We start from the raw sequence: 24,185 nt of genomic DNA on the forward strand, positions 1-24,185 counted from the left end.
TCCCTCTGACCCTCCCCCCTCTCGTGTTCTCTCTCTCATTCTCTCTCTCTCTCAAAGAAATAAATAAAATCTGTTTATTTATTTGAGAGTGCGAGAGAGCACAAGCGGGGGAGCGGCAGGCAGAGGGGGCGGGAGAAGCAGACTCCCCGCCGAGCAGGGAGCCCGACGCGGGGCTCGATCCCGGGACTCCAGGATCACGACCTGAGCCGAAGGCAGTCGCTCAACCGACTGAGCCACCCAGGCGCCCATATTTTTTATTTTTATTTTTTAAGATTTTATTTATTTATTTGAGAGAGAGAGAATGAGAGAGAGAGAGAGCGTGAGAGGGAGGAGGGTCAGAGGGAGAAGCAGGCTCCCCGCTGAGCAGGGAGCCCGACGCGGGGCTCGATCCCAGGACCCTGGGATCACGACCTGAGCCGAAGGCAGACGCTTCACCGACTGACCCACCCAGGCGCCCCTGAGTGGCTCCTTTCAATCTCTTCACGACCCACATGGCCACAAAATACCATGTCAGCTTGTGTTTGCCTCCTGACCTCTTCCCCTCCCTTTCACTGCCCTGGAGTTGTGCTGGCCCTTCGCCTTGTCTCCGGCTCTGTTGCAAGAAATCTAGGCTGAGACATTATTTTTTGTACTTTTCTGTATTCCACAAATAATCCAGTGCAAGGAGCATAGTAAGTGTTCAATGCACAGTGGCTCCTACTATTAATACCGTCACAGCCAAATTATAATCAGACCCTATGCATCTCAGAGCTGTCAAATTGGAAGGAATCACAAATTATTAGGTTCGGAGGAAGGAGAACGGAGGTACTCTTTAGTTACTACTCAGTCCAAACTTTAAAATTGAAAACAAGGGATTTTTGCCTAGACTTGTAAGCTAGCGAGCGCCTGAGCTGAGAAACAGAAAATATTCAACAGTCCCCAAATTTTAGTGATGCCATCTCAATCATCTTCCCAAGGGCTCCATTCCCCACTGGGGGTTGAGCACATTTTGAGCATGTGATTGCGGGCACTTACTCTCCACTGTGGTTCAGGTTGTCGTAGCGCAGAAAGAGGCCCGCATAGATGGTCTCGGTCAGCAGGGCGTAGATGGCGATCATAATCAGCAGCACCGCCAGCTTCAAGACAGAGTTCAGGCGGAGGAAAACTGCACAGGTCACCATGGCCAGCACCCCGGTGAAGACAAAGTACTGGAAACAGAGAGAGGGGAGGTGGTCAGACTCAACAGGAATACGGGAGGGCCGATCCCCCCTCAGCATGGGTGCCAGAGGGTCTCCTGACGCAGATGGTGGCTGAGCACCTCCCTTTGGAGACCTCAGGCTTCCCTCAAGTTCAACAGGCCCCCAACAGAACTCGTCACTTCCTTACCACCTCCTGAGCCTCTGCTCCCTGGCGTTTGGGGACCATTCACACCAGCCCTAAGCCAGAACCACTGGTCTCTTCTTTGCTGCCTTTCTCTTCCCCACACTCCACAGTCAGGCCACCCTAAGTCTGTAGCCTCCACTTCCTTCAGAGAGTTCACAACCAGGCAGCCCTCCCCTCCCGAGCATTGTCTGTTCTGGTTCCAGAACAGTTTCCGGCAACTCTGTCTGCTTGCAACCCCCAACCCCCACTGAACACACACTCTCTTTCTCTCTCTAGAATTTATAAAACACAGACCTCATCATGCCATGCCTCAGCTTGAAGGCCTTTTACGGCTCACCATTCCTTCAAATGGTGTTCTCCTTTCTGAGTGGGAAGCTCACAAGGCCAGCATGGATCAGATTTCCCTTCATTTTCCAAACCCAACATACGCTTCAGCCTCACCATCTACCTGCGTCTCCCATGGCTGTTTCCTGACTCTCCTGGGCCTCTGTGCTCTGTATCCCATGTCCTCTTGCTCAGAGCTCATCCATGTGACTAAGCCTCACTTCTCTGACAAGTGTCCTCTCCTCTGAGAAGCCTTAGTGTGCATTTCCAGGAGTCCTGGAAACTGCCTCGTTCCTCCATAGCACCACCCACACTCAGGATAAGATTTATCTCCTTGTATAAGAAGTAGCTGTTCAAAAGGCCAGTCAGTTGCCACTCAAGCTGGAATCCTGATGCGGCCCCCACAGCTCAGTCTGCCCAGCCAGATTTCAGCCTTCTGTAGGATCCTCCCCAGCCTCTTTCCCTTACAGAAGCATCCCATTGTAGCATTCTGAATGTCCGGTTTGGATTCTGACTCTCCAGTGGGAAAAAAGAATAAAAGTTGTGTTATCAAGGCGCACTTGGTTCTTTTGTAATTTTCAAAATAACTGGCCAAGATGGGAATCATAATTCCCACTTTACAGGTGAAGAGACTGAAGCTCACAGAGCTTAAGTGAATTGTTCAAATTCTCACAACTGGAAAATGGCACCTAGTTAAATATAGTCCCATGTTTGCACAATGGATTGGTCCCTTCCCTTGGGAGCAATCTGTCCACATACATGTGACTCCAGTGGACACACTGAGCTTGATAATCCCTAAAATCCACTTCAGCCCTCTTATGCATGGCTCTTTGTAACAACTGGCTGTCTCCTCTCTCCTATTACAGGAAGAGACAGTTTCTGGATGGGCAGAGGAAACCATAAGATTTCTAGAAATCTCCAAGCGACTATGGAAGACACGTTTATTGAGTTCCTAAGTCAAACCGACTAATTAATGTATACTTTCAACAGTGATATCAACAAATGGGGATAGCACCCTGATGAGACCCCTCTGAGGGCCAGGTCCCGTGCCTTTATCGTGCATGTGGTGGACTTGGGAATGAATAAGGCAGCGTGCCTATCCCTAAAGACCCCTGTGTCTGGGCACCCTTTACTTTTATCTTTCTTTCTTAGTAAATCCAATTACATCCATGTCTCAAATGGATGATGAGCTTTCTTCAACTCTCCTTTAAGATCGTCCCTTGGCAAGATTTTCAGGTAACTCATCCTGATGCCCTGAATCCATCATTTTAACAGATAGAGGAGAGGTGGGTAGACCTGAAGCATCTTGTTTCATTGTTACCTGCATCATAATGAAGGGTTGTGCACGGTTTTGTCAATGCAAATTATGAATCATGTATTAAATCAAAGCTGTCAAAATGATTATGCCTTTAAGAAAAACTTTATGAGGGCACAACAGTTAAGTTTAAGAAGTGTAATAAGGATTTACTGAGTGGCTGTTGCAATCAAGGCATGTTGTTAGGCATTGGGAATTCCAAGGTGAGAGACTGCCTGGACCATATCCTGTGGTTTAAGATGTAAACCTGACGTGGAGAGACCAACACCAAGTGCTGTGGGATGTGCTCTGCCAGCAATGTGATCAAATATGATGGAGCACAGAGGCAGAAGGAACACACGTTTGGAGAAGGATTTACGGGACACGTGGATTTGAACTGGATCTGAAGAATGGATAGGATTCACATGACAGAAAAGGGAAAAGGGAGAACATTCTAGGAAGATAGAATGACATGAACTCAAAGGTACAAAGGAACAAATCTATAGAATGAATGCCTTGGGTATATCAAAACACCACATAATTAATCATAAAGAGAGCTAGTAACATTGGCAGGCAGGTAAGTTTCAAATGAGTTGCCCTCCTTCTTTCTCTGCCAAGACATCTGAAGTCATAGTAGTTAAATATAGTCCCATGTTTGCACAATGGATTGGTGGATCTTTCTCTTTTTGTTGCCTCCATCGACGGTGTTAGTGTCCTCTTGGCAGCTCTGTTATCACCCTCCATTCCACTGAAAAGAACCACCTTGCTCACTGCCTTGCACAGTTTAGGAAACTTTCTGCTTTAAAGTTGAACCTTATGGTGATGCTGTAAACCATAGGACATCAAAGGTATGAGGACCCTGGGTAAATAACATCAGGAGTTTTTCCTCTATCTCTTTTCTGGCTTGAATGAATAGTGGGAGTGAGACCAGGAAATGGAGAGGAACAGGAAGCTACGAAGTATTATGACTTTGTGAAAACCTCTCTTTCAGCTGCATCTGGGCCCATAAATTGCATGTTTCCTACAACTTGGAAGGTTGCTGGGCTCAACACAATGACTAAATTTCTGTCAAACGACCAATAGTCTCTGTGTTCTTTTAAGTTAGCCCAGGAACTCAGGTGCTCCATAGCTTCTAGAGTGCCCCCTGAAAGGGTCCTGAACATTAGGGGTTCACAGGTGTGGCAGGGCAGAGATAGGAGGCAAAGCCACGTTGCAGAAACTCTTGTATGTACTGCTGAGATGTCTGCACTTTATTCCGCAAGGAGACATGGAAAGGCATTACTACACAGTATTTTTAAAAATGTAGGATGATGCTTATCTTGGCAGTGCTTACTGGTTGATTCAATGCAGTCACTTGCAAGACTATGTCCTTGTCTTGGCTGTGCTTCTTTGATGACTGAACTCAAATTTTTGTAAATCATCATCAGAGTCCATTTTTGAAAAATATAAAAATGCAGCCTGTGTTTGATTCTTGAACAGTGATGTCCAGCCAGATCATGCATCTCAGTGACTTTCAGAAACTAAATGTGCTTCCAGAGGACAGCAATTTGAAATTGTGAAACATATATCTAGGAAGTATACGCTGTCAGCTAACAACGATCAGCAGAGAGGAAGATGGTGACATTGTTGGAATTAAGTGTGTGCCCTCCAAGGCCACTCCCTAAGCATGGGCAACAAGTGCAGGGTCTTGAAGGATCTGGCTCCCTGAGAACGATGCAATGCAAGGTGGTCACCATCTTGGAAACAATTGGTGAGGCCAGGAGAGCGAGATTATGAGAGGGAAACAGGCTATGAAAATATGGCCTGTTCAAGTTTTTAGTCATACATCGGACACATGATCATGTAGATAATCTCATGTTTGGAGCACAGAACATTGTGCATTTAAAGAATTTGTAATGGCCCTATCTTCCTTAAATTCAGATCTCCACTTGGGCAGGCACTATTTTCCCCTCGTTACCAAAGGCTTCAAGAAAGAGACAAGAAAGAAACTAAAATTTAATGAGTGTTTTATGGATGTCATCTCTTTTTGTCACCCCAACAATCTTATGAGATGGATATTATTAATAATCCCATTATAGTGGTGCCTCAGTCGGTTAAGCAACCGACTCTTGATCTCGACTCAGGTCTTGATCTCAGGGTGGTGAGTTCAAACCCCGTGATGGGCTCCACAAAACAGCAACAAAAAATAATCCCATTATATAGATGAGAAAACTAAGGCTCAGAGAAGTTAAGTGACTTGTCTAAAGCTACAAAGCAAGTAAATGGCAGAAGAGTCCTCCTTCATTCGAGGTCACCACACAGCCTCTGCCTCCCATACCTGTTCTGTTTCCCATGTTCTGTTAATGTCCTTAAAGACTTGAAATCTAAGCTTCAGCAAGGTGGGCTTGTTGGCTTTTGGATCATCCTGTGCCTTTATGGCTTTTGGGCTCTTTGTGGGGAAAGGCAATTCCAAAAACTGATTTATCACTTGGGAAAAAACACATCAATCTTCTTTATATATTTAGCCATAACATCTGATCGGCTCTGTGCAGAAACAAAATGGGCTCATGTAACAGCCCTCTGTTCAACTAGAAAAAGTTCTGAAATTACTGCAAAGCCATTTGACACTCCTTTGTTTGAATATTTTGGTGGGCCTGCTGCTGCGGGAACGTGGGAAAACCTAATTTTATCCTGAATAGCAGCTGGGGATTTCTGACCACCCTGAATAAAGTTTCCTCCAAGACCACTCGGGGTTTGGACTCCCAACTAAGGAGTTAACCAGAGAAATGAAAGCACCAGTTTTTATCGTCACTTTTGGAATTTAAAAAAAATCTGCCTATTTGCTTGATCATGGATTCTCTTTTCTTTTCATTGTTTCTCTTCCTCTTTCTGCTTCCTTTTTGATTTTTCTCCCTCTTGTCTTCCTCTTTCAATCCCCCCCCCCCTTCTTCTCCCCTCTTCATCTAGACAGCAAATATTTAATGAGCAAAGACACAGATAATGACATCCCTGTGGGAGATTGGCTCTCAGGGACACTTCAAAACGTTAGCAAGCTCTAACTGTTCCTGCAAATACAGTTGACTATTTATTCAAATGTGCCAGCGCATATAATAAAGGGGCTTGACTCTAAAATGAAGGTCTTCCTATCGAGCCTGCTGAGAACCCCGTGCAGGTGTTGAGATAACCACACTCTGGGTTTGTGCGTGTGATCAGCATTCGTTTCGCAAACTGTGTCTCTTCCTTCCCCCAGATGATTTCTCACATCATAGTTGGAATGCAGCTTTCTTCACTGTCATTTACTGTATCTTCATCCATTTTGAGTAATTGGCAAGCTCCAGTTCAAGACTAAATTATACTTGATACCATATATTAGAACAGCCTCTTATGTTTACACCACATCATCCATGTTTATATGATATGTTTATATCACATGCTTTCAGACTGAGTCCTGTTTCTCATGGGGTGAGGTAGAGAGGTTAGGTACACAGATGAGGAAGCCAAAGCTCAAAGAGATCAAGGGATTTGGGGACACACGAGTGTAAGTGCTGGGAGGCATTGTGTGTGAATAAGTCTTTTACAAGGTCTGAAGGTCTAATTCCTTCTTGTTTGGTGGACAAATCCCTAGGTAGGGAGGCACAACCATGTATATATCAGGATGGCAACTGGTCAGTCAAATCAGGCCGTTGGTGGTAGATGGTGATGGAAAGAGTCCAGATCCCCATCTTTCAGGCCAGTGGGATGCCTGCATCTGGGGGGATGCCAGGAGTTGGCAAACTCTGTAAAGGGTCAGATAGTAAATATTTTGGCTCACTGGGCCCCACACCATCTCTTGCAGCTACTCAACTCTGCCAATTGTACTATCAAAGTAGCCATAGACAGGGCACCTGGGGGGTTCAGTTGGTTGAGCGCCGACTCTTGATTTTGCTCAGGTCATGATCTTGGGGTCCTGGGATTGAGTCCCCATTATGCTCCACGCTCAGCATGGAGTCTACTTGAGGACTCTCCCTCTCTCTCTGCCTTGCCCCTCCTCCCGCTCGTGCGTGCTCTCTCCCTCTCTCTCTAATTAAATAAATAAATCTTTACCCAAAAAAACTAGCCATAGACAATTGGTACTAAATGGGTGTGGCTAGGCCCCAATAAAACTTTACTTACAAAACAGGTGGCAGGTAGAATTTGGCTAGAGGCCACAGTTTGCTCACCCCTGAGCAAGATGATCCTTTGTTTGTGGGAGGAAAGTATTGAAACTCTTATTTTATTTATCTCATTTTTAACATTTCTACATTTTGAATATGTTCCATAATGTACATGATACAGTAGCACAGTGATACAGGAATGTCACTTAGAGATAAACGTGTCTCAGTGGTGCAGGCTCAAAACCTTTTTACAAGAAATCAGAGATACATCATGGCTGATGTTTAATGAACAGACACTTTGTGCTAGATGCTACCCTGGACACTTTACATGGATTAATGCCCTTAATCCTCACAACTGCCCTTGAGGAAGGTACTAGTTTCCTCCTCATTTTATAGATAAGGAAACCAAAGCACAGAGATGATATGTAATCCAAAAGCCACTTTCTTAGGACTGGCAAACCCATGAGTGCTGTGGTCCTGAGTTTGGGAGTTTAGGTCTGGGGTCAAGGGTATGCACTGTTTTAGAGCGATGTGGAAGCCCAGATGAATAGCTCACGAACACCAACTTCATGTCAGATGACACATTGGAGCTCCACATCTGCTAACTCATCTAGGTAGGCACCATGACAACATGATATTCCCTAACTCCACAAGAGCCGTGTGAAGAAGATATTATTTTTCCCACTTTCCAGACAAGGAAGCTCAGGTTCAGAGAGAAGAAGAGCTGACTCACGATTCCACTGCTAGCAGGTGAAGGGGTTCAGCCGGGAGTGAAATCCAGCTTTGCCTAACTCTCCACAGCTGATGGGTGGCCAACTCACTGCCTCTTGGAACACTGCTCATGCCCCCCAAACTGAGATGTTCTCAGGGAGCTGGTGGCCCACAGAGTCCATGAAGTCTCTGCTCTCTTGGTACTTGGTGGGAGGAGGTCCCCCAACAAGAGCTAGTCCCATCCTGCCCTGGACTTCCTTAAGAAAAGCCTATTTCCCCCCTAGGGATGGAGGACTGAGCCTGGATGCAGAAGCATGAAGTCAAGAACAATCCAGATAGGGTTTGAACTGCAGTTCCAAGTCTCGAGAACTGAATTAAGAAGAGAAGGACAGAAAGAAAGAAGGAAGGAAAGACGTGAGGGAGGATGGAAGGCAGGCAGGAGTGGTGCTGGGTGGCACTGAACAAGTTACTCTCTGGGCCTCTGTTACATTATCTAGAAAATGGAGATAACAACCACCTGTGCCCCCTACAGCTGGAGGATTGAATGATGCCATGCTCATCAAAGAGATGCTCTGTACTTGTACGGGGCAGGATGCTTTCTCCCCTTTTCAGAACATTTCTCACAACGATTCTGGGGCCTCAGTGAGACAACACAGAGCTTTCCCCCACCCAGATGGTGGAGAGGTCTTAGAGAACAAGGGTCTACCTGGGTCCTTGGGGTGTGAGGTTGGCTGGGGTCTGCTGGGACATCCCAGCTGTCCTCTCTCCTGACCCAGAACTTCTGCCCCTGAATGTAAAGTTCTGGGCTATGGCTAACACAGCCTAAGACTGTCCTTTGTCCAGTGCCATAGGCTGACCCCAAGGCCCAGGGCCAGACCTCTGGCTCTGTGGCCAAGGGAGGGTGAGACTTACATAATGATGATGGGTATCTGCTGGGACACCTCCTGACCCTGTGGTGTTGCTCTTTGCTTTAAGTTTAGTTGTGGTTTTCTGTGTTTGTGACTCATTAGCTTTCTTCCTTCTATCTCTCCCTCCCCCTTCCTCCTTCCCTCCCTTCTCTCCTTCCTTCCCTCTCTTCCTCCCTCCCTCCCCTCTTTATCCATCCTTCCTTCCTTCCTTTCCTTCCCTTCTTCCCTTTCCTTCTTTCTCTCCTCCCTTCCTTCCTTCCTTCCTCCCTCTCTTCCCTCCCTTCTCTTCTTCCCTCTTTCTTTCTCTCCTCCCTTTCTTCCCTTCCTTCCTTCCTTGTTCCTTCCTTCCTTCCTTTTTTCTCTCCTCCCTTTCCCCTTCCTTCCTTCCTTCCTCCCTCCCTTCCCCCTACCTCTCTTCCTTCCTTCCCTCCTTCTTGAAGGCAGCAAATACCATTTGAGCCATAACTCTGCCTTACATTGGGAACAACAGCACATTCTGCTCTAGGATTTTGAGATGAGAAGGGGAAATGAGTAGGGGAGGGGGGGGAAGGGGAAGAGGAAAATGGATAGAGGTACAGGTGAAGAAGGAAGAAAGGAGGAGGAAGAAGAAGGGAGAATCAGGAAAGGCTAGAAGTAGGGTGGGAAAGAGGCAGGGGAGAGAAGGAAAGGCAGAGAAGGGAGAGGAGGAAGAGGAGAGCAGGAGGAGGAGGGGCAGAAGAAGGAAGCAGGCCTTGTGTGGAGCTGGTGGAGGTACCTAGGCCCAAGTCTTGCCCAGGGGAGCTTGAGAATAAATACCTCTGGGTAGGAGCAGATATCTGTAAACACAGCTGAGGAATTGAAAGTCAGGTTCTTCAAGGGTATTGACTTGTCAAAATCACACCACAGCTGCGGATTAAAAAAAAAAGAAGAAGAACAACAACAACGACAAAAAACAAAACAAAACAAAACAAAACAACACAGGAACAACAAAGTCAGTGTGAGCGCTGGGAACAAAGCAGTGTGCCGAGCTTCGAGCTTCGGCAGGAGCCTGGGCACACCAGGCCCTACAGGGGGCTTCATTCCAGAATGGAGGTGCCAGCTGGATTCTCCTCCTTCATTTTAAAAAAGGTACTGGCTCAGAAAAAGCATTTGCAAGCCAGCCCCAAAGCCAGGTTAAGACAGCTCTGCTGGCCCCTTCATGTAGGGTCGGTGGAGAGTGCCTGTGGGGCTCTGAAGAGAGCCAGATGGCAGGAGAAAAGGTCTGGGGGATGCTCGCAGCCTGTCTCCTCATCAACAGCTGGGAGGATTCTAGGGATCTGAGGGGGGCACATTTTCCAGAAAGACTCTTAGCATGAGGCGGGGCCGGTAAGGGGGGTGGTGGGCATTCCCTAGGCCAGAAACTGCGGCAGATTTTTGCGGTGCTCGGGAAAGAGTAGCTGCCATTGGCTGAACGCCTCCTCTGTGCCAGACACTTCGGACAAAAAAGCCTTACAACCACCTTGTGATGTAGCTACTGTTTTTATCCCCATTTTACAATAGAAAAATATGAAACTCCGAGAAGTAAAGTAACTTGTCTGGGATCACCGAGCTGGTAAGCGGTACAGCTGAGATTTGATGGCAGGTCTATCTGACTCCAAAGCCTCTGAACTTCCTGCTGCACCACTCTGGCCTGCGTGGCCCAGAGGTAACACTGACCTGAATCACTGAATTTATTTCCAGATCCTGCACCCCAGAAATACCTGATTCCTCAAGCCTTGAGATCCTGGCTACGCCTCCGCAGACCATGATCAATGCTCCTAAGCACTTCCACTTTCAATTGCAATAATCTATAAAATATTCATTAGATGATGACTTTAATTAGGTTAGGATTTTCCTTTTTCTTTATCCCATAGAATCCTTTCCTACAAGGCCAACCACGGAGCTTGGGCAACATAGACTGTAAGTAATTACGGGGCCATTCTGGACAATGAATTTCAGGCAGTATAAGCCTCCAACTCACAGGCTGACAACTGTGGGAGTCCCCAGTTTGGGTCCCTGAACACGTGGAGACCCTCCCTCAGGCCCAAAGGGCACAATGATGGGCTCAGCCACAAGATGGATGCCTCCATTGGCCTCTCTCAATGTGCCAAGTTCAAAACCTGGAATCAGACAGATCACTCCTAAAATCTAGACTAACTAAGCCTTGGACAACACAGACTGTTTGTATATACACAAAAAATGCTGTCACTATCATGTTACCATTCTAGAGAGAAAATGAAATCATTAAAACATGGATCACCAAATTAAAAACAGTGATAAATATGGCAGCTAGAGAATCATCCAAGTTCCATGTGTCACATCCAATATGAACCCTTAGAAAGTCATAGGCAAGATCTCAAGCTTCCTGAAGTGCAGTTTCCTTACCCATTGCATGGGAACGTTAATACCTACCTGTAGCACATAGTAGGTGCTCAAGAAATGACAGCTCTTTTATTTCCACTCCCCACCCCACCCCCACTCCCAGAGATACAATTTAGCATTTGAGAATGAGCATGAGTCGTGGAGTCAGACAGACCTTATTAGCAAGTTATTTCATGTCTCTGAGCCTCAGTTTCCTTAGCCATAAAGTGGGGATAAGGAGACTTACCTCACGGGGTTTATGTGAGGATTTATTAAGAAAAACACGTACAGCTCCTCCTTCAGTGCATGGCACATAGCAGGTAGGTACTTAATTAAAGGGAACTTTGATTCACGATTATAATTGGTTGGGCACTGACAATATAGAAACTTTAGGGCGTTTACGCTCCTTTGGAGCAGATAACCACCCCCCCCTGGGAAAAACACAATTTGCCACCAGTAAGATGCACAGCTCTGATAGTAGCCGCATCTCTGTTCTCTATCCCTAAGGTTGGGGCTGCACCAGGCACTTGAAGGTAAGTGGTACCAAGGCAATCAAAGAAGCTGCAGGCTCCATAAACCCTACATTCCTGCCTGCATGCGAGAAGCCAGAGGGTTGGTGGGTTTGGAATGCTTACGATATTCAAGATGGCGCCCAGGAAGTTAATCAAGATGGATGCAAAGATGATGACGTTCCGGGCCAAATAGGTCTCGTTAATCCAACAGCAAGTTTTCCGGAGGACGAGGGGCAAACACTTATAATCCTCTGCTGTGGTGATGAGGACCAGAGCCGAGTGCAGCATAATCAGGATGGAAAACTGGATGGCCATTGGCATCACCCTGCAGGGAAACCCAGAACGTTGGGTCACACGGCATCAATTGTCTGATCTTCACTCACTGGGCAACACTGGTAATCACATTCATAACTACCCTTCCCCACCCCTGGCACCCAATAATTCTCCAAAGTTCTGTTTGTTCAAGAAAAATTAGCAGGAGACATTTTTATTACATCCATCCCTAGAATATTCTATCGAGAAACTTTGAAACGACCATGAAATATTTGGCATGATTTATTGTTCCTGCCTTTTTTTTTTTTTTTTTTTTTTGCTTCTTCTATCATCATCTTTCTCACTAGGCAACTGTTGCCAAAGCAACATACCACTGGAATTTTATCTCAGTACCCAGGCTGTGGGAGGGACCCACATGCCCTTTCCCTTTGAGGTGTGTTTTATGAAACACTTTCCCTCTTGGTTTACTCTGATGCCAAGAACTGAATTTGGCACCTGTTCCAAGTTGCTCAGTTTGGTTAGTGATTATCAAGGTTTGCAGGGAATATACTATGTGCCACTTGAGACATGGGTAAGGGTACAATTTGAGTTGTAGGTAGGAGAACTCATCCTTGCCCAAGGCTTCAACATCACTCCCAAGTATACATCTTGAGCTTCAAGGTCTCACCAAAGCTCTGTCCCATGGTAGCCCTGTCCGTTGGACACCTCTGCGGGGTGTCAGGCTGTTTCCAGCAACTTGGTGATCTCAAACTCCATCTCTGGAGGCATTTTTGACTGCTTCCTCTCCTTACCAACCAAACTCTCAGCAGGCATATTGCTTCTCCTTGGGAATTCATCCCTCGTTCTCTATTCTCTGTCCAGCCATTCGTGTCTCATTTCTCTACTTCTCTTTCAACCAGCCAACTGTTGCACATTGAAGGGTACCTTCATGGAAGTGGCCCTTCCCTCTCTACAGTGAAGTCCATCCATTTGGCTTTAGCATCTTCCACTGGTTGGTGCTCAATCAACATGCATTTAGTGAACAATGCCTTACTATCATTCTGCTTGGATTATCATATATTTATTATTAATAACACTAGTGTCAGTAATGCACGGAGCTCTGACTATGTGCTAGACAAAATGCTAAGCTCTTTACATAATAGCTGATTTCCATTCCCTGGTACAGACTTATGAAGTCTCTTGATCTCTCTTTTTTCAGGTGAAATTTAAGGCTAAGAGAAACGCAATTTCCCAGAGGTCGCTGAGTTGGTTAGTGTTAGAGCTAAGATTTAAAGTCCACTGTGCCATTCTAATCATTTTGGTGAGTGACAGACCTCCCACGTGTGCTGTCATCTTTTTTTTGGATTCTGTGGTGTCATTTACTTATTCATTCAACAATCTTCTTCCCAGATACCGCGGTAAGCACCAGGACAGATCTTCCCCATCCTCTAGGAGATCATAATCTAGAGGAGAATATGGACATATACACGATGAACTATTGGATAATATGCTATGATCTATAAAGGGGTTTGAGCAACCAGCATTTAGAAAGCAGGAAAAGGAACCAAGGGAGGCTTCACAAAAGAAGTGACATTTGGGTCAGGCCTTGGAAGTTGAAGAGAGGGTTTTAGGGAGGGAAAAGTAAGGAGCAGGAGAGTAAGAGTGACCAGTGTTTAGAAGTTCCACTAATCCAGGTGGTGAGGTTGTGGGGCTGGAGAGTGAGAGGGTCTCATACATGCTGTGTAGAAAGTTCTGCATGGAGGCGATGCACAGATATTCCAGATGTTTAATCAGGAAGGACCGGGTCGGATCTGTGTATCTGAAGGGCAACCATGGTGGGAGATGAAGGATGGAGTGAAGAGAAGAGAAGGGGTTTAGAAGAGGTTTCGATGGTTGGCGCCTGAGTTACCAAGGGAGGGACATAAGGTAGCAGCATGGATAACTGGGAGGTTCGGGGAGAGACATGTCAATAATCCTAGTTAAGTGTTTTTTGTATGTGTGCGGAGGTGTGTGGCAGAGTGGCGTCATTAAGGATCATACTCATGCTTTTACCATCTAAACTGGTAAATTCAGGAAGAGAAGCTGATCCATAGAGGATAAGGATGATGAATTTGATGTGGGGCCAGTTGAATTTCTGATGCTTGTGGGTCATCCAGCTAGAGACATGCAGATGGCTAGACAGTTGGAGGGACAGATGTGGAATTCTGGGTCTGGAGTGAACAGGTGGCGGTTGAAGATCTGAGAAGGGAGGAGTTTGCCCAAGGACGGTAAGAGGTAAGAGCACTACAGATGAAGCTACAGAAGAAGCTGATGGGCTGGAAGGAGAGAAGGCAGCAAAAGGAATTTAGGAAATGTAGTCAAATGAGCAGGAGAGAAAGAGTGCATGGCATCAGGACAGCCAGGAGGAAGACATTTGCAAGGGGGGTGGGTGGGTAACCAAGAGTGGCAAATCCCTCTGCATGCTCAAGCATCGCAAAGGCTGACAAGTCGCTCTCCCCACAGCCCCAGCTTTTATTGTTGAAGGTTTTATATTTTCCTTTTAAAAAAAAATACTTGCACAGTTTTGGTTTTATAGATCACCTTGACAGGAAGTCTCTGCAGGAGTTCTAGATAAGAACAGAAGGTCTGTGTAGCAGTGGGTTCCCAGAGGGCTCTGGGCAGATGGGAAACTTCCCCCCAAACGGGCTGGAAACACACTCCTGAACAGCACACCATTATTCTGGGGCACCCAGGGGAGGCAAATGGAGGAGGATCGCTTTTGTCAGACAGTCCCCAGAGAAAAGGGGCCAATTTCGAGGCTGATGCATCTCGACACCGCGAGGCAGCCACCAAGAATATGAATGCCTTGTTTCAAAGTGTGAGGCAGAAGCAAAGCCGGCAAAGACGACGTTGAGAGTCGCTCAGCAGGAGCCTCAGACTCTTCTGCGGCCCCTACTGCCATTCGGATAGTCTTCGGACCTCCATGGCAATGTGCAGGGCTGTGGGGGCTGCTCTGGGCTTCCACTCTAGCCTCTCCGCCCTCCATGGGCAACACTCAGGCATGTGACCTAAGGACTGTGCTTCTTCTCCTGTGCTCTCTCCTGGGGAATGTCTCATTTATCCTTCAAGGCTCAGTTTTTCTCTGGATTCTTCCATGACACCTGCTATAGAGCTGAGCACACAGACAACACTCAATAAACACTCACTGACTTACACTTTTTTGGGGAAAGAAGATGCTGTTCCTCCGCTCACCAGCCTTCATAGGGAAAGGGATTCCCGGCCACCCTCCTGCCCCTCTACCTGCCCCCAACCTCTGGAAGGAGTCTGCCATTGGCCTGATCAGAGCCTATCCCGGATGTTCAGGGGACCTGGCTCTTCTTGGAAGGCAGGGCCAGTGTTAAAGTTCAAGGTTTATGTGAAGTTCTGCTGCTTGCCCTCCCCTCCTTGTAGATCCACTAAGATGGTTGGGAAGCCAGAACCAGGACCTTCTCTGTAAGAAGAAGACTAGCCATCTCCTCCTGAGCAACGAGGCTCAGGTGTCCCCAGGAAGTACCAATAGGCAACTGCCCAGATCTTCTTTGTTCCTTTGGCGATGGGAGGGTGCGCCTCACACTGGTCTTCTTCGGCATCACAGCAGTGAGATCCCACACTGGCATGGGAAGGTGGAGCAGGGGACACAAGTAGAGAGCCAGGAGATTCAGAATGGACACCATGTGGTCTCTTGACTTCAACCACATTCTGTATTCCAGCCTTTACCATAAGTTTTGCACAGGCAAAGCAAGCATTTGCTTGGCAGTTTACAAAACTGACACTTTGTTGCCCATTTAGCTATTGTGCTTCTGGGTCGACTTTTGGTGGGGTGTTTTGGTATGCTGGTGGGCTGTGTGTGGGATTGGCACACAGAACCCACCTCTGCCCCAACACCATTTTAAGTGATCAGCACTTCCTTCTGGGTTCACTGAAACAAAGGAAAGGGAGGAGCTGTGGACTGAGGGCTTGTGTTTCCCCAAATGTGGATCTTGAATCGTAATGCCCAATGTGATGGTATTTGGAGGTGGGGCACTGGAGGTGATGAGGTCATGAGGGTGGAGCCCTCATGAATGGGGCCAATGCCCTCATAAAAGAGGCCCCCCGAGAGCTCCTTGGCCCCGTCCTCCACGTGAGGACACACATACAAACTAGGCAGAGGGGGCTCTCACCAGACACTGAATGTGCCAGTGTCTTGATCTTGGACTTCCAGCCTCCAGAACTGTGAGAACTGTGTGAGCTGTTTATAAGCCCGCAGTCCGTAGTATTTTGTGACAGCTCCTAAAGGAGCTAAGACAGGAGGTAAAAGGCGGGCATGTGGGTTAGTGAGTGGCAAGAGCGAACAAAACCCTGGGTGTCTGAACCCATAGCTCCAAAACCTAACCAGTGGCACAGCCTTGGGCAAGGTAACTAACTCTTCTGAGTATCATATTTTTAGTCTGCAAAACCAGAATTATTAAGCCCACTTTTTAAGGAGGCTCTGAGGTTAAAGTAATAAAGCAGTATGCTTAGCACGTAAGACGAACTCAAAGAAACATTAGTTCTCCTCTATTCACAGTGAAATCCAGAAAACCAATGGGAAGGGTATTAATTATAAGATGTGAGATGCTGGCGCTGCCTATAAAATTCCTCTAAGAATCTCTGCAGCAGCTCTTCAGCTATCATCTCCTGCACACATAAACATTGTAGCAACCAGTTGTAGTTTTTTAATCTAATTATAAAACTACTTAGGCGTCCAGGGGTTCTGAATTTGCTTTGCATTGTTGGTGTCCATAAGAGGAAAGGAAACCTCTCATTTCTGAAATCAATCTGAAAGAAATGATAAGGGATTTGCAAACAGCTCTCTCCAAATCATTTCTAGACATTAAGTTCTAATTGCTCCCCATAGTCTGTCTTTAAAACAGAGTCTGGGTTGGTATCACAACTGGGTGTTTGCTGGGGAGGTGGGGATCAATGGGGATAAGTGAACAGCCTCTACCGGCTTGGAGTGCAGTAGGAAACAGAAAGTCGGATCATACCCAAAGATGATATTTATACCACCTTTCAGAATCTGCAAAGAGCCTATGAGTACAATAGTACATCTGAGCCTCATAGCAACCCTGAGAGGTAGGTATTCTTAGCCACTTCAACAGATGAAAATACTATGGCTCAGGAAAGGGAAGGGAACCAGAATTTATCAAAATGGATATGGTTCTTTTAATTCTCACAGCAACCTTGGGAAATGGGGATTGTTATTCCCATTTTACAAATGAGAAAATCGAGGCTCCGGAGAGGTCAAATATGTACATACAGCTAGTGAGATGCACAGAAAGTAGTAAGACCCAGGGCCTCTTTCTTTCTTTTTTCCTAGCCTCCCTCTTTTCTTGCATATTTTCTCTTTCGCCTTCTTTCCTTCCCACTTCCCCACCTTCCTTGCTGTCTGTCCTCCACCCCGTCATCACCATGCTTGCAGACTGAGCTACACTGTTCTATAATCACAAAAGAAATTATCTGTTCTTTCCTCAGTTTACCCCTCTGGGAGAGGAACATCTGCGAGCATGAGGAAATTAGAGCAAAGAGCCAAGCGAGCACTATGCAGGCCAGGGTCCATTACACTTTGCTTTGGGGGCTGAGAGTCGGCTGTGGTCATATGAGGAGAGCCTGCCTCCCCTGCTAAAAATTCCATGACGGAAGAAATGTTAGTGAAAGGCACCTGCCATCTGTTTAGTCACAAAAAATCAATCAGACACAAAATGAGCTGGAGAGGAAACAAGCACACATTGATGAAAGCTTGTGCTGTGTCTGGGGCAAAGGGGCCCCTCAGTCCCCACAACATGTGGCCTGTCTGGTCAGAGATCGGCTTGGGATGTTTTCTTCATTGTCATTTTTTTCTCTTCAGCTGTGCAAGTGAGCTCAGGATGTTGGCTGGTATTTCAGCTTGCACCCCAGAGTCAGAGACTACTGCCCACCAGCTGCTGCCCAAGGAACCAGGTCTCTTCCCCTGAAGCCAGGAATCGGGCATCAGGGCTGGCTCACCTCCCTGGTCAAGGCCGTTGGGAAGGGAGCCTGCCCGGGCCACGAGAAGTGCCATACTCCCTTCCTCTTTGGCACAGTGACCCTTTCTGTCCCAGTGCTAGTCCAGACCCTCAGGTCCGCCCTGGGCTCCTCTCGGTCTCCCATTCCTCACAACCCAGTCCATCTCTGCCTTAACTATCTGGCAAATTTTTCCTCTCTGGTCCCCCCCACCTCCATGACCACCACCACCACCACCTTGTCCCTACCATTTCTCACCCCAGAGTTTTGCACCTGCCTTCTACTGGTCTCCCCAACCATAGGCCCTTCCACCTGTCCATTTTCCATGTTAGTGTGATCCTTCTAGACACAAATTTGACCTCATCACTGCTTCAGTGAAAAGCTTCGATAATATCTTCTCTGCCAACCTGTCACAATTCCTCAGCAAGGCTTACAAACCCCTCACCTCCAGACACTCACTTTCCAGTCTCCCCGCCCCCTCCATCTCAGTCCTCTTCCGGACCTGGCAAGTCCTTCAGGAGGGGGTTGAGATGACAGTGTCACCTCCTCTGGGACGACTGCCTTGATCTGTTTTCCTCACCTCACTCCTACACATCCTCTTCCACCTTATACTTGCCCTATCGTAAGAGTCTTTGTACCGTATTCTAGCTGTTCGGCTAATTGCCTTTCCGCCCGTCAGACCGTGAGCTTTATGATGGTAGGGACCAGGACTGTGTACCTGCAGCGTCCAGCATGGTGTCCAGCACAAACAGGCACATAAAGGATGTTTGTTGGGAATCCAGGAGTCGGGAGGGAGCATCCACCAGATAGGGCCCTTCTTGGCCCCCAACTCTCCACTGGCAGGAGTCAAGAGGGGAGTCCAGGGAGTTTGGGTGAATCTGACAAGACCCTGCCATCACTCACAGCTCACCACCCTGAGACCATCCCTGAGACTTGAGGCCGCACATAGTTCTTGGGGAGGCGGGATGCCCATCCTCTTATGGCACTCCCTGGTACCTTTCCTGATTCATTCATTCACTGCAATAGCAAATACAGATCTGCATACATAGTATATATGTTATCTATATGCAGGGCATAAACATATCTACATATGTACCTCTATACAGCATATAAGTAGCTACATAGATGGCATCTACATCTAGACATATGCATATATTTTGATTATTTCTTTGACTCCTACCACTAGATTATAAGATCCAGGAGAGCACTTTTTTTGTCTTTTTTGTTCACTGATAGATTCCCAGCATCTAACGCACGTCTAGCTCATAAGAGGCATTCAATTTAGCAGAGGTACAGTCTTTCGTTCTCTCCCTCTCTCTCTCACTAAAGACTTTAAATTGTAAAATGAAGCATAAACACAGAAAACCACACCAGAGTATAGCTTAATTAGCTATTATAATATGTCCGCCTTTGTAATGACCACTGAGTTCACAAAACAGAACTTTGTTGGGCACTCTGAAAGCCCATCCCCAGGCTCCGTTATAACCCTCTCTCCTACCCTCAATCAATCACTTTCCTTTCCTTTATAGTTTTATCATCTATATTTAGACAGTACAGTTTAGTTGTGCTCATTTTTAAATTAAATTGTTTTATCAAGTCTTCCAAAAAATCTGCAGGTTCTCTCTTTATCCCTTTATTTTCTTCACAATGTTTTTATTGAAGAATATGTGCCCTTGACCTGTAGCATTTCCCACTGCCTGGATTTTACTTTTGCAGACTCATTCAACGTCCTTTATCCTCCATGATTCCCGCAAATTGGAAGCTGGATTCAAAGGCCTGATCAGACTTAGGTTTAATCCTTTTGGTAAGACTATAAACATGTTATGTTCTTCTCCCATCAGGAGACAAGGCTGTCTCTCCTTCTGTGTTAATAACGTCCTCTGATGCTCAATTCTTAGATCCATTAATTCACTGGGATGTTGGAAAATGGCAGTATTTTAATTCTAAAATTTCTTTAAAAACTATTAGCATGAATAATTTTATGATATTTCACTCACCTACTATTTGGTGAGTTCGTGGTACACTTCATGCCTGAAAGACAGAAAACATCTTTCTTTCTTTCCTTCCTCCCTCCCTCCCTCCCTTTCTTTCTTTTTCTTTTGTTCTTTCCAAGATAACCAATCAGTTCTCTATAATCCATCCAACTTCTAAAAATGTCATTATAAACTCATAAAGTTAAAAATATTTGCTGGATTTTCATTGAATGTTTTAACAATTATCCATACTGAAGCTCAAGTTATTCCATCTTGGAACAATGAGAACTTCTTCAGTGTGGCTTCCGAGTCCTTTAGACATGGTGAATAAACTTGATGGCTTCCTTATTTTCTAATAGGACAAGATGTTCCAGGCTTGTCTTGTATATTTCCAGCCCTGGAATCATATATATCTCCAAAAATTTTTTTTAAATAAAAACTGGAATACTATTTCAACAGCACAGTCTGGGCCCTTGTTAGGCTCATAGATACTGGGTTGGACATTCTTGATAGGATTTTCCACATTCATATCTCCAATCCAGGATACCACCTTCAACTTTAGTTGTTATATCTCCTTAGGCTCTACTCACTGTGACAGTTTCTTAGATTTCTCTTGCTTTAAAGACCTTGACAGTTGTGAGGAGCACTGACCAGATATATTGTAGAATGTTTTTCAATTGGAATTTGTCCTTTTTTTCCCCTATGATTAGGTTATGGGTTTTTGAGAGGAAGACCACAGTGGTTATGTGCCATTCTCACTCAACGTGACTTATCACTGTTGATATTAATCTTCATCAGCTGACTGAGAGCATTTGTCATGTTTCTCCAGGCTTTCTCTCCATCCATACTGTACTCTTCAGAAGGAAGTTATGTTCAGCATAGCCACATGCCCCCCTACGGGAGCAGGGAGTTAAATTCTACCATTGAGGACAGAGTATCTACAAATTATTTGAGATTTTTCTGAATGGGAGATTTATCTATTCTTAGTTAATTTATTCATTCAATCATTTATTTCTATCAGTACCAACCCATAGATATTTATTTTATATTTTAGGTTTTAGCCCAATTCTATTTTATTTATTTTCTTATTCAAGTTGTTCCATCTTTGGCTCCTGAGAGCTCTTTCAGTTGACTCCTGTGTCCCTTGACATTCTCCCATCATTGTGTGTGTGTGTGTGTGTGTGTGTGTGTGGTCTATGTATTTTAATACTTCCTTATTTTCTGGCCCTCATCATTATTAATAGGTATGTGGCGGTATAGTGTCATTATTTTAATTTGCATTTCTCTAATGGAAAATGATATTGAGCATCTTTCTCATATGGTTTTTTTTTTTCAAGATTTTATTTATTTGACAGAAAGAGACACAGCGAGAGAGGGAACACAAGCAGGGGTAGTGGGAGAGAGAGAAGCAGGCTTCCCGCTGAGCAGGGAGCCTGATGCGGGGCTTGATCCCAGGACCCCGGGATCATGACCTGAGCCGAAGGCAGACGCTTAACGACAGAGCCACCCAGGCGCCCCTCATACGCTCTTTTGATATTTGTGTATCTTCTTTGGTGAAGTGTCTGTTCAGATCTTTTGCCTATTTTAAAAATTGGGTTGTTTGTTTTGTTATTGTTGAGTTTTGAGAGTTCTCTGTGTATCTTGGATGCAAGTCCTTTATCAGATATGTGAGTTACAAATGTTGTCTTCTAATTTGTGGCTTGAGTTTTCATTCTCTGAACAATGTTTTTCACACAGCAGAAAATTTAATTTTAATAAAGTCCAACTTGTCAATTTTTTCTTTCATGGATCATGATTTTGGCATTAGATCTAAAAACTCACAACCAAATGCAAGATCACAAATTTCTCCTATGTTCTTTTCTAGAAATTTTATAATTTTGCACTTAGGTATATGAACTATTTCCAGTTATTTTTGTGAAAGGTGTAAGGTTTGTGTATAGGTTCTTTTTTGTTTTCATATGGACATCCAATTTTTCTAGTACCATTTGTGGAAAAAAATATCCTTTCTCCATTGAATTGACTTTGCACCTTGTCACAGACCAGTTGATTATTATATATATATATTACTGTGAGTCTATTTCTGGGCTCACTCTTCTTTTGAACTATGTGTCTATTCTTTCTTCAATATCACACTCTCTTGATTAGTATAGCTTTATATTTTCTTAAAATTAAGTAGTGTGAATACTCTAGTTTTGGTGGATTTTTTTTTTTTTGGTATTTTATTGGTTATGCTACAGCCTTTGTGTTCTCATATAAACTTCAGCATCAGTTTGTTGAAATCTACAAACTAGCTTGCTGGGATTTTGAGTGATACCGAATTGAATCTATAGATCAAGTTGGGAAGAACTGACATCTTAGTAATATCAGGTCCTTCAATCCATGAACATAGAATTTATTTACATATTTTTTTGACTTATTTCATTGGTGTTTTTTAGTTTTATGTATACAGATCTTATACATATGTTGTTAGATCTATACCTAAGTATTTAATTTTTGATGATTTAAAAATAGTTTCTTTAACTTTAAATGCTAATTTTTAATTGGTGTTATATGGGAAAGCAATTGACTTTTATATATTGACTTTGTATGCTGTGAGCTTGCTACACTTGCTCATTAGTTTTAGGAGGGTTTTTTTGGTGGTTTTTTTTTTTTTGGATTTTCTACATAGACAGTCATGTCATTTGCAGATACACCTAGTTTTATTTCTTCCTTTCGCATATGTATACCTTTTATTCCTTTTTGATGTCCTATTTTACTAGCAAGAATGTGTAATATGATGTTAAGTAATTATAGTGAGATAGTACATTCTTGTCTTGTTTCTGATATTAAGGGGAAAGGTTCCTGTCTATCACCACTAAGGATGATGCTAGCTATAGGTTCTTTGTAGACTGTGTTTATCAAGTTAAGGAAGTTCCCTTCTATTCCTAGTTTTCTGAGAGTTTTTACTTTAAATAGGCATTGGATTTTGTCAAATGCTTTTTTCTGTGTCAATTGATGTGATCGTATGATTTTTCTTCTTTAGCTTGTTGATAGGGTGGATTACACTGATTTTCAAATGCTGAATAAGTCTTGCCTATCTGCAATATAGGCTATTTGGTTATGGTGTATAATTATTTTCACACATTGTTGGATTTGATTTGCTAACATTTTGTTGAGAATTTTTGTGTCTCTGTTGATGAAAGATATTGGTCTGTAGTTCTCCTTTATTTCAAAGTTTTTACTGGATTTTGGTATTAGGATAATGCTGAGCTCATGAAATGAGTTAGGAACTGTTCCTTCCACCTCTAATTTTTGGAAGAGATTGTGTATAATCGGTATTTTTTCTTTAAATCTTTGAGAGAATTCACCAGTGAAACCATTTAGGTCTGGTGTTTTATTTTTTTAGTCCGTTTTAAAATCACTGACTCCATTTCTTTAATCGATATAGGGCTATTCAGGTTAGCCTTTTCTTCTTGTGTGGATCTGGGTAGTTTGTGTCTCATTCAACAAATTGGTCTATGTCATCTCAGTCATCAAATTTATGGGCATATATTCTTTTATCATCATTTTAATGCCCCTGGGATCAGTAGTGAATACCTTTCTTTCACTTATGATACTGGTAATTTGTATGCGTGACACTTTCTTTGCCTCTCTCTTCTGTTTACTTGGCCAGGGGGTTATTGATTTTATTGATATTTTCAAAGAACCAGATTTCAGTTTTGTTGATTTTTCTATTATTTTCCTGTTTCCAAATTCATTGATTTCTGACCTAATTTATATGATTTCTTATTTTCTACTTGTTTTAGGTTTAAATTCCTTTTCTTTCTCTGGTTTCCCAAGGTAGAACTTAGATTATTGATTTTAGATCCTTCTCTTGTCATATATGCATTGATTACTGTAAATTTCCCTCTAAGCACTGCTTTTATTGCATCTTACAAATTTTGACAAATTGTATTTTCATTTTCACTTAGGTGAAAATATTTTGAAATTTCTCTTGAGATTTCTTTTTTGTCCCATGTGTTATTTAATCTTCATGTATTTTGACACTCTCTTCATAGGTAGATACAAGACATAACATACATATTGTTATGTATTCTTTGAGAAGTGATTTTTTTTATCATGATATAATGTCCTCTTCACTGCTGATAATTTTCCTTGTTCTGAGTTTACTCTGACTAAAATTAGTACAGTTACTACAGCTTTCTTTTGATTAGTGTTAACATAGTATATCTTTCTCCATCCCTTTACTTTTAACGTATTTGATTTTCTATGTTTAAAGTGGGTTCTTAAATACTTTGACCTGTTTTTTTTTTTTTTTCACTTATTTTTTCCTTTGTATTTAGTTTGAGAGTTCGTTGACCTATATTCAAGCTCCCTGATTC

General features: G+C 44.1%; 1 protein-coding gene across 1 annotated transcript in view; it reads right to left on the reverse strand.

Moving 5' to 3' along the window:
- Positions 1 to 24,185, reverse strand: part of ADCY8 (adenylate cyclase 8) — a 259,560-nt gene that overhangs the window by 56,956 nt on the left and 178,419 nt on the right. Inside the window, exons 10-12 of the mRNA XM_021688464.1 lie at positions 11,705 to 11,906; positions 9,507 to 9,596; positions 1,015 to 1,187 (exon numbers count right to left, since the gene is read on the reverse strand). Of these exons, the coding sequence (XP_021544139.1) occupies positions 1,015 to 1,187; positions 9,507 to 9,596; positions 11,705 to 11,906 (465 nt within the window). The remainder of the gene's footprint in view (positions 1 to 1,014; positions 1,188 to 9,506; positions 9,597 to 11,704; positions 11,907 to 24,185) is intronic.

The sequence above is a fragment of the Neomonachus schauinslandi genome, chromosome 4, assembly GCF_002201575.2.
Source record: "Neomonachus schauinslandi chromosome 4, ASM220157v2, whole genome shotgun sequence".
Lineage (NCBI taxonomy): Eukaryota > Metazoa > Chordata > Mammalia > Carnivora > Phocidae > Neomonachus > Neomonachus schauinslandi.